The sequence below is a fragment of the Ornithorhynchus anatinus genome, chromosome 9 (genome assembly GCF_004115215.2).
Source record: "Ornithorhynchus anatinus isolate Pmale09 chromosome 9, mOrnAna1.pri.v4, whole genome shotgun sequence".
In the NCBI taxonomy this organism is placed as follows: Eukaryota; Metazoa; Chordata; class Mammalia; order Monotremata; family Ornithorhynchidae; genus Ornithorhynchus; species Ornithorhynchus anatinus.
Genome location: NC_041736.1, coordinates 35,352,578 through 35,366,574, shown reverse-complemented (window position 1 = coordinate 35,366,574; position 13,997 = coordinate 35,352,578). Strand labels below are relative to the sequence as shown.

Here is a 13,997-nt window from a genome sequence, read left to right as displayed (position 1 = left end):
AGGAGGAGAAATCTCTAATGAGCTGAAGGGGTAATGGGCCGAAGCGGGAATAGTCAAGAATGGGAGAGGAGACAACACGAATGCCTAGGTCAGCTCGTCTTCTGGGGACTCCTTTAAACGGGAAAAATGGAAGCTACTTCTCAGGTATCATTTAATCATAATAATAATAATAATCATACTTAAGCACTTACTATGTGCCAAGCACTGTTCTAAGCACTGGGGTAGATACAGGTTAATCAGTTGGACACAGTCCCTGTCCCCCATGGGGCACAAACTATTAATCCCCATTTTATAGATGAGGTAACTGAGGCCCAGAGAAGTTAAGTGAGATGGCCAAGGTCACACGGATGCTTGGAGGAGTTGGGATTAGAATCCAAGTCCTTCTGACTCTCAGGCCCCTTGCTCTATAACAAATAAAGAATGCTACATTGAGGGTTATGAAAAACTAGGCAGCAAACAATTCTGCACACAATGATTCCTCCAGCTTTAGGAATCTGCAAGTCCTTTTTGAGACTCCTGTTCTTTTCAGGATGCCTCTTATCAGCGTTAACAGCCATTTAGCTCTCTCTTCCCCCTATACCCCAGTTCTCACATTCTTTTTCCTCTCAAGCCAAACTAACTCACTGTACTTTATTCTGGTCCTTCCCATCCCTGACCCCTTCTCACCCCCTACTCCTCCTGCCTGAAACTCTATCCCCTTCAAATCCTGTGGACCACGTTCTCCTTCTCTTCAAAGCTCTTCTGAAATCACATCGTTCTCAGGAAGCCTTCCCTGATTAGTTTCTATCTTCGCATATTCCCCCATGGTTGTGATCAACACTTCTGTGTTACCTCTTTACCCTCTCTAGCGCTCACAAATGTATCTGCTGCTTTGCTCTACCAGTAATTTATTTTAGTGTCCATCTCCCCTGATGTATTGTGAGCTCCTTGAGGGCTGGGTTTGTATCTACTCTGTCTACTGTAGTTTCACAAACACTTAGCTCAGTGTTCTGCACAAAGGAGGTGGGCAATAAATACTTATGATTGAGTCAACATTCCCTCTATCCAATTAACGCTCTTGACCATTTTCTTTAAAATCGTGATCATCAGGACTGAACAGACTCTCATTAAGTCTCCCTCGTTCACACCTTGTCTCCCCTCTCCAAAACAAACAGATTTTTCATTTTCCCTTTCTATCCCTGTCTTGACAATTCAGGAGGAGAAGGAGGAGGAGGAGGAGGATGAAGCCCTGGGTACAGCCCACTATTTTAGAAATGGAAGGTGATGCAGATAAAACCTCCACTGAAAATGAATCAATATTTTTAGCAAATTTATCAAGCCTGATTATCCCAGTGCCTAGGTCATTCTGGGATAGTCATTTAGTCAAATATATTTTGTCCAGTGGGTGAGCAGCAAAGTGAATGTAAACAGGCATTAGTAAGGAGGACAGTCAGGAGGACCTGGGTTCTAATCTGGACCCTCCCCTAGTCTGCTATATGACCTTGGGCAGGTCACTTAATTTCTCTGTCCCTCAATTAGGTAATCTGTAAAATGAGGATTAAAGGGGTGGGCCCCATGTGGGACATGGACCGTGTCCAAGATGACTAGCTTGTTTCTACCCCGGCATTTAAAAGAAATATTAAAAAAAAGTCCTTTCCCTCAGAGTATGCAGTCTACTGCAAGTTAGAGTAAGTTACACCCATGGGTATGGAGTTATCGGAAGTTGGGCTTTAATGAATGTCCTTGGGCAAAGGCTTAAAAAATTATTCCACTTTTCGTTCCCATATATATGGGTTGAAGACATATGAGAGAATAAAAAACCCCAACATATTAGCTTTACATTGAAATGGGCTTGAAGAAACCCAACACTGAAGCCAAAAGCTCCTCTGAGTGTGTTCAGGACTTCACGATTATTTACTGTTTAGCCACGGGTTTTCTGCCTAAGCCACACTGAATGCATCCCTTGGGCTAGGGGGTGAATGTCTGGGATGTAGATGGTTCTATAGAGTATGATTAAGCCACCGGTTTTCACAGGGGTTTCTTTTTTCTTGTTAGGCTTCGTGTCTATGGCCTGCCCTGTCAGTCAGACGTATTTATTGACCATTTACTTAGTGCAGAGTACTGTACTAAGCACTTGGGAGAGTGCAATACAACAGAGAGGCATATTCCCTGCTCATAATGAATTTACAATCTGGGGGGCGGGGGTGGAGGAGAAGACAAGATATTATCTGTAGCCAACTGACTACCAGAGCCCAACACCTTTTTTTTTAAAAAAAAACAAAACCTGATAATAAGAGCTTCTATGTGCCAGACACTGTACAAAGTACTGGGGTAGATACAAGCTAATCAAGTTGGACACAAGTCTCTGTCCTACAGTGGGCTCATAGTTTTATTCCCCATTTTCCAGATGAGGTAACTGATTCCCAGAGAAGTGAGGACTGTAAGCCCGTCAAAGGGCAGGGACTGTCTCTATCTGTTACCGATTTGTACATTCCAAGTGCTTAGTACAGTGCTCTGCACATAGTAAGCGCTCAATAAATGCTATATTGAATGAATGGTAGAGTTGGGATTAGAGCCCAGGTCCTTCTGACTCCCAGCCCCAAGCTCTATCCACTAGGCTATGCTGTTTCTCTCCTCCCGAGAGATGCCAGGTGTAGTCTTTAAGAGTCATTCTGTCAGTCGATGGCATTTATTGAACTCTTACTGTGTGCAGAGCACTGGACTAAGCCCTTGGGAGAGTATGACATAACAATGTAACAGAAACATTCCCTGACCACAGTGAGCTAACAGTCTATGGGGGAAACAGACATTAATATAAATCAATAAATTGCAGGGATGTACATAAATGCTGTGGGGCTGGGTTGGGGGAAGGATAAAGGGAGCACAACAGGGTGAGTCACCACCTGAACTCCAAAGATTAGCCTGCCTTCATTTCAGTCACCGCCAGTACCATGAGTTCAGATTTTCTCCTGCAACAGGCAAGAGGAAACAAGATGGGTACACCCAGGAACACCCCCATTCTTAAAAGACCCGTTACTGAAAGGCTCTGGACAGTTTTGTCTTTCTAAGATATCTTGTTCCTTCCATAAACCCATCCTTCTTCATCTCAAAACCTCCTAATTAGAAAATCACCACCTTTAATATTAATGTCTATAGTCCGTATAAGTAACTAAGCCCTTCTGGATTCTCTGGATTCTCTATCATCAGATCACCCCATTTCACAAACTTTACTCTTCACTCATGCCAAGCTAACTTTCTTATTCTACTTCACTCTTGACATCCCAGGCTCTGGTTCTGGCTGACTACCTGCTCAAGGTTTTCCTCATCCCTCTCCCCTACTCAAATCTGCATGACCACACACTTCTCTGTCTTTCAAGCAGCTGTAGTAGTAATGCTATGTATTGAGCACCTATTAGATGAAATGCACGGTATCAAAAGTTTGGGAAAGTACAAAGGAAATACAAGACACGTTCCTTTCCCCCTAGGTTGCTGACTCACTATTATGGTGGGGAGACCCAGAGAGAAGAATATTTACTAATAGTAGGCTCAAAAAAATAATTGAATAATTGAATGTACAGTTGAATCTACATATGCACATAAATGCTAGAGATGGGTCTAAATGAATATGCAGGGGGCTGAAGAGGACTTTTAGAATGATTTGACTTGATCAGGGAAGGCTTGTGGGAGGATTGCGACTTTTGGATGGTTTTGGTGGGAGGGGGAGACTTGTGGTGGTGTTTGATTTGGGGAAGGGGGAGAATTCCAAGTCAAAGGAACACCACAAATCAGGGGCAAAGGTAAAAAAGTGGAGTACAACTACTGAAAATCCACCTCTGCTAAGAGTCATTTCCACCCAAAAACACCACTTCCAGGAGTTATTCTTCATCCAAACCCACTTCCTTAAGGAGTTATTTTCACCTAAATCCACCTTTGCCAGGAGTTAAATCCAACCTCTCCTGATCAATTTATATTCCAACATCCCCCCCTCCCCTAGCACTTAGGTATATATCAGTGTTTGTAGTCCATTCCTGAATTTTTCCATTACCCTTGATTTTGCCAATTATATCCATATTTTCCCACCTGTTCTAATTGATATCTGTCTCCCCGACTAGACTGTAAGCTTCTCCAGGGAAGAAAAGCAGCATGACCTAGTGGAAATCTGGGTGATCCTGGGCAAATCACTTAACTTCTCTGTGCTTCACTATTCATCTGTAAAATAGGGATTCAATACCTGTTCTCCCTTCTACTTAGACTATGAGGCCCATGTCAGACAGGGACTGTGTCTGACATGGTAATCCTGACAGTCAGTCAGTCAGTCAATTGTATTTATTGAGTGTCTACTATCTGCAAAGCACTGTACTAAACACTTGGAAGAGTACAGTGATATAACAGACACATTTCCTGCCCACGAGATAACAGTTTCACTTTGTATACTGCTTGGATACCACAAGTACAATTATTATTATTATCATTTCATCATTTATTGTACTCTCCCAGGTATCTAGTACAATGCAGCACAAATAGTACGTGTCAATCAAACTACGGGATCAAGCATTATCCCATAGGAAATGTTTTCAACAAAGTAACTACCCTAGGTACTTCTCAAATTGCTTTTCAGATTGCTTTTTGGCATCAAGTCTCGATATAAGTCCTTGAAAAATAAATGCAATTGAAATAGTAAGTGTGGTATCTGTGAAGCACTTACTTTGGGCCAAGCACTGTACTAAGCACTGGGGTAGATTCAAGATAATAAGGCCGGACACTGTCCCTGTCCCACGTGGGACTCACAGTCAAATGGGGAGGGAGAGCAGGTATTTAATCCCCATTTTACAATTTAGGAAATGGAGACACTGAGAAGTGAAGTGACTTACTCAATGTCACACATCAGACAAGAGGTGGGGCCGGGATTAAAACCCTGGTGCCCTGGCTCCCCGATCCATGTTCTTTCCATTGACATCCCTCATCCCACTTGTATCAAGTTTATCGGAACATTCCCAACACGACCTCTAATGAAGCCCTACCTTTAAAATACGTGAAGCTAAAGTTAAACCCTCATGGTAGTTTTTATCACATGGTGGCACTCAATCTCTTCCTCGCCCAGAGCTGTCATTCATAGGCTTTTTTGTAAGTAGTCTTGTGTCAGGAATATAGCGTTCTATTACCCTAGAACACATTGGTGCCACCATCAAGCACTCTCCTATTAATGAACACATTTAAGAATGATTGTGACAGATTGCCTTTGCAGATGGCTCACACATCAAAGCTGTGAATCTGGAGGGGCTTCCACTCCTCAGGAAATGGAAGCTACTACCAGTTCTTTACTATGCTAGCATCATTATCATCAGTGGTATTTACCGAGAGCTTACTAATAACGATAATAATAATAAAAATTGGGGTATTTTTTAATTTGCTTACAGACACTGTTCTAAGTGCAGAGGGAGATACATGGTAATCAGGTTGGACACAGTCCCTGTCCCACATGGGGCTCACTGTATTAATCCCCATTTTATAGAGGAATTATAACTGAGGCACAGAGAAGTTAAGTGATTTGCCTAAGGTCACACAGCAGACAAGTGGCAGAACTGGGACTAGAACCCAGGACCTTCTGTCCCACTCCCATGCTCTATCCACTAGGCCATGCTGCTTCTCTATTGTTGGACTGGGTCCTACCCAATTGTCTTGCATCTACCCCAATGGTTAGTCCAGTGCTTGGCACATAGTAAGCATTTAACAAATACCATAATTATTACATTATTTCTATGTGCAGAGTACTGCATTAAATGTTCTGAAGAGAGTTGTTACGCACATTCCCTGACCTCAACAAGCTCACGGTCTCTCCCACCCATTTGGGTGGTGTACTCTCCCCAGCGCTTAGTATAAGGCTCTGCACACAGTAAGTACCCAGTAAATACCAGTGATTGCAAGGCAATAGCCTTAATAGCATTTTACCCAGCGGGAAGCCTTATAAAATAATTGGGGCCCCATGCTTTTTAAGTTGTCCTGACAACACGATGTCGGATTCAGAAGATGCTTTGCGAGGGATTCTCCCTAATTCTGCCATGTATCTGGTATGGAAAGGACACTCATCAGCGCATTAGCGATGCTCCACAATTCAGGGTAGGCTCAAAGCTTATGCAAATTCTTCTTGGACCTTAAATAGAATGCAATCTTTCTTGGTTTGTAATACAACCGAAACTGTACTAAATAAAGCAAACTGGAAGTGGATGAATTGGATTTAAACAAAACCATTAAAATGCCCACTAGGTGCAGCTACTTCATTATATAATGGCGTTGATGTGGAAAAATAAAAACAATATACAAGGTTGTGTGGAAGAGAGGACCAGAATTTGCATCAAAAATAAAGAGAAAAGGAAACAATGGCAATACAGCTTGAATACAAGCAGCATCACACTGCAAAAAGTGTGGTAAGGCAACTAGCCATGGTGAAGAAGCCCTTATTTGGAAAAATACGTTAATCTTGCGAGAGAGCGAATCACTTAAAATTGTTTTGTTTTACCTAAAGGACTAAAAAGGAGCAAAAAGCAGCAGCACGCAAAAATCAATCGAAGAAGGCAGTAGCACACACACACACACACACACTTAAAGTGGACCAGAGGGTAACATTAGTGTTTACATAGGTATCTATCTTGGGAATATATGTATATTCAATTGTACAGTGCAGTGCACAGAGCACTGCACTAAATATCTGGGAGAGGACACTACAATTCATCCATTCAATCGTATTTACTGAGCGTTGACTGTGTGCAGACCACTGTACTAATCCCTTGGGAGAGTAGAAAATAACTGTAAACACACTTTCCCCACCCTCAACGAGCTTGCAGTCTAGAGGCATGTTGGTAGACACGATCCCCGCTCACTAGGACTTCACGGTCTAGAAGGGGAGAAAGGGGAGATGGACATTAAAATAAATTATAGGTTTACACATAAGTGCTATGAGGCTGAAGGTGGGGTGAATATCATGTACTTCAAGAGTACAGACCACAGTGCACTGGCAACACAGAATGAGTGTAATTATTTTTATATCCATCTCCCCTGTTGAGATGTAAGCTCCTCACAGCTGTGGGGCAGATTTCTCCCAGTGATCATTAGTACATTCATTCATTCAATCATATTTATTGAGTGCTTACTGTGTGCAGAGCACTGTACTAAGCGCTTGGACGGTACAGTTCGGCAACAAAGAGAGACAACCCCTACCCCACCACCAGCTCACAGTCAAGAAGCGGGGAGACAGACAAGACAAAATGACAGACATCAAAAGCATCAAAATGAGTAGAACTATAGATATACACACGTCGTTAATAAAATAGAATAATAAACACGTACATCTATATACAAAATGCTGTGGGGAGTGGGAGCTTAATAAATACCATTAATACTGCTTTTACTACTCCTAATATAGTGCTACAAGTTAACGCTGCTTCTCCTACTGCTACTAATAAATGCTACAATTATTAATGCTACTATTATAGATGCCACTATTCCTAATGCTTCAACTCCGACTGCTATTGCTTCTAGTTAGTGCTACAACTATTAGCAATTAGCCATTAGCAATGCTGATGTTACTCCTCCTGGTGCTACTGCTCTTATTAGGAATGCTCCTATTATTACTAATGCTCCTCCTACTATTCATTCATTCACTCTTGTTTATTGAGTGCCCACCATCTGCAGAGCACTGTAATAATAATAATTACGGTAGCTGTTAAGCACCAAGCACTGTTCTAAGCGCTGGGGTTGATTTGGGGCAATCAGATTGTCCCATGTGGGGCTCACGCTTTTAATCCCCATTTTCCAGATGAGGTAACTGAGGCCCAGAGAAGTGAAGTGACTTGGCCAAGGTCACACAGCAGGCAAGGGAGAGAGCGGGGTTAGAACCCACGTCCTCTGACTCCCAAGCCCATGCTCTTGCCACTAAGCCATGCTTCTTCTGTACTAGGCGCTTGGGAGAATACAGCAATAAACAGATACCTTCCATGCCCACAGGGAGGTTACAGTCTAGAGGATAATTCTGCTACTACTAGTTATGTTGCTCCTATTAGTTATGCGGGCACTCTTACTACAAAACCAAATACCAAATGAATGGAAACAGTCTAGAGGTAGCACAAATGGGACCAAGGATCAGGAGATAGACTTTTCTTGGCCAAGTTCAATTAGGAGCCCCAGCTTCATCAAACAGAGGTCATCAGCAGAGTCATTATTTGGGAGAAAAGGCGCAAATAGGCCTTTGACAAATACGGAAATCAAACCAGTAATAATAATAATAATGTTGGTATTTGTTAAGCGCTTACTATGTGCAGAGCACTGTTCTAAGCGCTGGGGTAGACACAGGGGAATCAGGTTGTCCCACGTTGGGCTCCCAGTCTTAATCCCCATTTTACAGATGAGGTAACTGAGGCACAGAGAAGTGAAGTGACTTGCCCACAGTCAGCTGACAAGTGGCAGAACCGGGATTCGCACCCATGACCTCTGACTCCAAAGCCCGGGCTCTTTCCACTGAGCCACGCTGCTTCTCGAAGAAGAGAGATATTGCATGGAGACAGGATGCAGCGAAAACCAAAAGCTACAGTATGATAGATGTTTTCATGGTTTGGTCAAAAGAAGGATGAGATCATTGGAGTGTCAGATTTTGAGAGGAAAGGGGGAGGCACTGAGGTTGTGTGAGACTACACAAAAAGGCAAAGATCGATTGCAAGATCCCTGAGGATAGGGCTCAGGTCTGACTGTTCTATTGAACTCTCCCAAGACCCTAAATACAGTGCTCTGCACACAGTAAGCACTCAATAAACTCTACTGATTCCCCATAGAAAATAATTTAATAGTTGGGGGCAACAAAGATTTGAAAAAATAAAATGCTATAAAAGGAAAACAAACAAAGCTATCCTATACCATACTGAAGTTTGAGTGAACACAACTTTTAATAAGGTCAGTATTAAGGGAAAGATAAGGAAGACGAAAAACTTGAAGAAGTTCAATCAGAGGGAAAGAACATCCTGAAAGACTGCTTAAAACATGTAAATATATTTAGAATATATTTAATCCCCATTTTACAGATGAGGTAACTGAGACACAGAGATGTTACGTGGCTTGCCCAAGGTCACACAGCAGACAAATGGTGGAGTCAGGTTTAGAACCCACTTCCTCTGACTCCCAAGGCCTTGCTCTTTCCACTGTCACACTAATAATGATGCAACGTTAAACAATAACACAATCTAGTGCTCTCATTGATTCAGTAGTTTACTTAATTTAACACTTATGCTTTGAAAGAGCTAACAGCTTCAATTTCAGGTAGAGTTTAGCCCCTGAGAATATTTAGGGAAGGTCGGGGGAGAGCGGGATTTACTACATAATCCTTCAGTGGGCAGGCCTCTACAAAACTGTGGAAAACGGAGGTTGATATATGTGATATGCAATAAGGTTTTGAGTTGTGGAGAAGGAGGAATCTAAATCATTTCCAGGTATTATTGAGCTTATTCTCTTCAGTATTGAATAACTCATTGTGGGCAGGGAACATATCTATCAACTCTGTTATACTGTACTCTCCCAAGCATTTAGTATGGTGCTCAATAAATGACTGATTCATAACACCCAGGATTGTTAGGTACCTCTGAAACCTACTCTTTAGTCCACTGGTGGAACTTAAAAAGCACTGCTTCTTAAAACTCCCACAAATGCCTATGATGTTCTGCGTGCTGACAGTTTGGTCACCCCACCCTTCAGAGTATGGCTTATTGAAAACTTAGGTTCTATCTATTCTTGCTGGGTGACCCTGGGTAAGTCACTTAACTTCTCTGGGCCTCAGCTTCCTCAATTATAAAATGGGGATTAAATACCTATTCTCCTTCTGCCTGAGAGCCCCAAGTGGGATAGGGACTGTGCCTGGCCTGATTAACTTGTATCTACCCCAGGGCTTAGAACAGTTCTTGACAGGCTTATCATCATCAAGTATTAATGCTTGGGAATGTACAATTCAACAGAGTTGCCAAATACCATAATAAATAATAGATAAATCATCTATCAACCCCAGTGTTTAGTACAGTGTCTGGCACATAGTAAGCGCTTAACAAATACCATCAAAAATACAAATCAATGCATCACTTGGCGGGGTGACAACAAGAAGGAGCGAGTGAAAGAGTTTGCCCGCCTACGCCCCACCCACAGTATTGCTTTGCACATAGTAGGCCTTAGTAAGCGATGAGCAAATATTAAGAAAATAATAAATAAATCACTTGGAGGGGAAACAATAAGAAGGGAACAAGTGGAAGAGTTTGGTCCCCATCAGACATACACACACCACACGCTGCACTGCCTGACATATAGTGAGCGATGAACAAATAGCATTAAAAAATAATAAATAAATCCCTTGGAGGGGACAGAGAAGAAGAAGCAAGTGGAGGAGTTTGCCACCCCACCACACCCTCCCAAACACACGCACCCCCATGTCAAACCAAGGGGCAGGAAAGGCCTTATTTACCCATTGCGAAGAAGGGGACTCCCAGCAGGGTGGAGTTGTACTTGCCATCGGTGATGAAGAATATACCCGCGGCCGTGACGCTGGCGATGCAGACGGTGAGCACGCCCAGGATGCCCAGGAAGGGTTTGCTGCGCAGACAGTCCTTCATGGAGCTAGACAGGGTGGCCGTGGCCAGGATCAGCACCAGGCTGACCAGGATGGGGCTGCGGGCCAGGAGGCTGGTCTTGTGGAAGTCCTTCCAGAGGCTGAAGGAGGCCAGAGAGTAGAGCTGCAAGGCTCGCTGCTCCTGCCCCAGCCTCGCCATCAGCTTGCAGAACTCGCCCTCCCACTTCTCGCCGATGCGATCCTGGGAGGCCGAGCCGTGCGTCTGGAGGTAGTAAGTGATCTGCACGGCTCGGGCCGACTTGACCCGCTGGTCCTTGCTGTTTGGCGTTTCTAGGACGCCGCCGAGCTGGTGGCCGATAAAGCTGCTCCTCCCGTCCTGGGGGGAGAGACAAGGGGGAGGGCGTCAGGGTGGGGTGAGCGGCCCAGAAGGGAAAGCCAAGTCCGCTTGGGCTAACGGCTGGGAGGCCACGGCGTAGATGACGACGGTCAACTCGGGGGCCACTTGGAATGACTTTGGTCTCGCGGAAGCGCTATGAAATGTGGTCGGTGCCACGCCAGGTGACGGGGAGATGGAAAGTTTTCCCCTTTCCCCCCACACATGCAGGTCGCTTATTACAGTGCTCTGCACACAGTAAGTGCTCAATAAATATGACTGATTGACTGAATGATGGCCCTAGCCCCAGTGAGATCACCCCCGTCCTGGCAGCCGGCTGGAAAGCTCTCAGAGCTTTGCTCTGTGCATTCTCCCCTTGTCTGGTATCATCATCAATAATAATAATTATGGTATTTGTTACATGCCTATTATGTGACAGGCACTGTACTAAGCACTGGGGCAGATACATGAAAATGGGGTTGGACAAAGTCCCTGTCCCACATAGGGCTCAGGGTCTTAATCTCTGTTTTACAGATGAGGGAACGGAGGCAGAGAAAAATGAAGTAACTTGCCCAAAGTCACACAACGGACAAGTCGGGGAGCAGGGATTAGAACCCATGACTTTCTGAATCCCAGGCCCGTGCTCTTTCCACTAGGCTATGCTGCTTCTACAATGGAATGTATTAAGCACTTGAGCGAGTACAATGCAAGAGTGGGTAGACACATTCTGTGGCCACAGTCTATTAGTCTAATAGGAAAGATTACGGGATCCATTAGAGAAACAGTGTGGCCTAGTGGAAAGAGCACAGGGTTCTGTTCCGGGCTCTGCCACCTGTCTGCTGTGTGACCTTGGGCAGGTCACTTCACTTTTCTGGGCCTCAGTTACCTCATCTGCAAAATGGAGAGTAAGACTGGGAGCCCCATGTGGGACAGGGACTGTGTCCAACCTGATTACCTTGTATTCAGTCATATTTATTAAGCGCATACTGTGTGCAGAGTATCTGCCTCAGGGCTTAGAACAGTGCTTGGCACATAGTAAACTCTTAAAAAGAACCACTACTGTTATTACTACTAACATGCTCCCAAACCATACTGGAATTATGTCCAAGGGCTAAGCACATAAGCACAGTAAATACTTAAGAGCCCTTCCCTTATTCTACGGAACACACTTAAACTGTTACTGCAGAGACAGAAACAAAGAAGTAGAGACAATAGAAAGTCACCATTATGGAAGATGAATTGCTTGGCCATAAAAGAGCCCTTAGGAGGGCTGTTAAATGGTACCATTCACCTGGATTGCCTCTTCCTATATGAATGAGAATCTGGTCCAAATCACTGCCTGCCCCTGAAATCTGAGCATTCTGCTTTATCATCAGAGAGGAAGATGCTCTTGCTCATCTTTCCCAACAGGATTAGAATAAACCACGTCAGGACTCCGAGAGCCCTTCCGGAAGCCAGAAGTCCAGGTTGGAGTCTGACTTCTGACGCTAACCTTCTGTGTGTCCAAAAGCAAGACATGGAACGAGAAGCAGCATGACCTAATGGAAAGAGACCAGGCCTGGGAGAGACGGAGAACCCGGTATCAATCCCGGCTCTGCCACTTGCTGTTGAGTGACTGTGTCTAATTTGATTAGCTTGTGTCTACCCTCGTCCGTAGCACAGTGCCTGGTGCATAGTAAGCACTTCAATACCAAGAAAAAAAAATTACTGGACCTGATATCCTGAGGGAGCTGGCTAAAAGAAATCCCCTGAGAGAAAAATAATCCACAGACTACGATCAGGAGAGAGATTCCATTTGGAGGGCATGGGGACATACTATTGGATCTGGAGTTGATTCGTTCATTTCATTCAATCGCATTTATTTAGCACTTACTGTGTGAAGAGCACTTTACTAAGCGCTTGGGAGAGTGCAATATAACAATATAACAGATATATTTCCTGCCCACAATGAGTTTATAGTCTAGAGTGACAGACCGGTTAACCATTTTCCAGATGCTGTTCATTCATTTAGGTTAATAATATTGCTATTTTGAAAGTGGCTCTTTAATGCTGATTTGAACCTTTGGGCACCAAGGGAAAAGATCCTAAATGACTGAGCTCCTTTATTTAGTAATGCTCCCATCACCAGCACTCATTCTAGTCAAAGATTTCTGAGGGATTTTTAGCGGATGAATAATCTGAAGATTTATGAGTCCCTCAGGAGTCATCTGGCAGATCATAATGGATCAAAGGGAATATTGAGGTTATACCTGGCCAAAAAGCATTCTTTTTCAAAGTAGCCTAAATATAGATTTTTAAATAACACATCCTCAGTGGATTTTGTTAATTCCCCTTTCTTGAGGTTGCTGGATTTTATTTAGAAAATCACTAATTTTCAAAAAAATGTTTCTCTGTCTCCCTTCATTGTGTTTAAATGAAGAGAACAAACAGGATGAAATGGATTAAAAGTCTCCGGGATCCTCGGATGGCAGTTAGAAAGTACTAAAAGACAAATATTTTTTGGTAATTAATCCCCAAACATGATTTCTAGGAATGGAAAGAGGCAGTGTGGTTTAGTGGAGAGGACTGGGAATCAGTGTACCCTCATTCTTATCTCACTGACCTGCTCCTTGGGTAAGTTACTTGACTTCTCTGGGTCTGTTTCCTCATCTGTAAAATTCACCCTAACTCTAAAGAGAAATGAATCCTAATTCTAGCCCTAACTCTAACACAGTCAAGGGACTGCATTCAATCTGATGTCTTTGCATCTAATCTGGTGTTTAGCACGGAGTATAAACAAATTTAAAATGAAAAAAAAAAGGTTTAGAGGTCAACATTTTGGAAAGAATACTGCCTCAGTGTGGCAAGTCCCCCGGAGGACTTCCTCAGACCTGGAAATTGCTGGCCATTCTTGTGAGTTGGGAATAATTTATCTCCCTCATTCTAGATCCCAAAGAAATTGGACTACCAGAAACTCAGTTGAATCCAGGACAGAATCACTGCCCCCTTCCCAGTTCACCTACTGGTCTAATATTTTACAGTCAGGTTTTCAACAACTAATAAAATAATAAT

At 43.5% G+C, this 13,997-nt stretch overlaps 1 protein-coding gene across 2 annotated transcripts in view; it reads right to left on the bottom strand.

Moving 5' to 3' along the window:
* PTCHD4 (patched domain containing 4) overlaps positions 1-13,997 on the bottom strand; it is a 117,291-nt gene that overhangs the window by 61,584 nt on the left and 41,710 nt on the right. For both annotated transcript variants that reach the window (XM_029072311.2, XM_029072310.2), the window contains exon 2: positions 10,469-10,949. In XM_029072311.2, the coding sequence (XP_028928144.1) occupies positions 10,469-10,949 (481 nt within the window). The remainder of the gene's footprint in view (positions 1-10,468; positions 10,950-13,997) is intronic.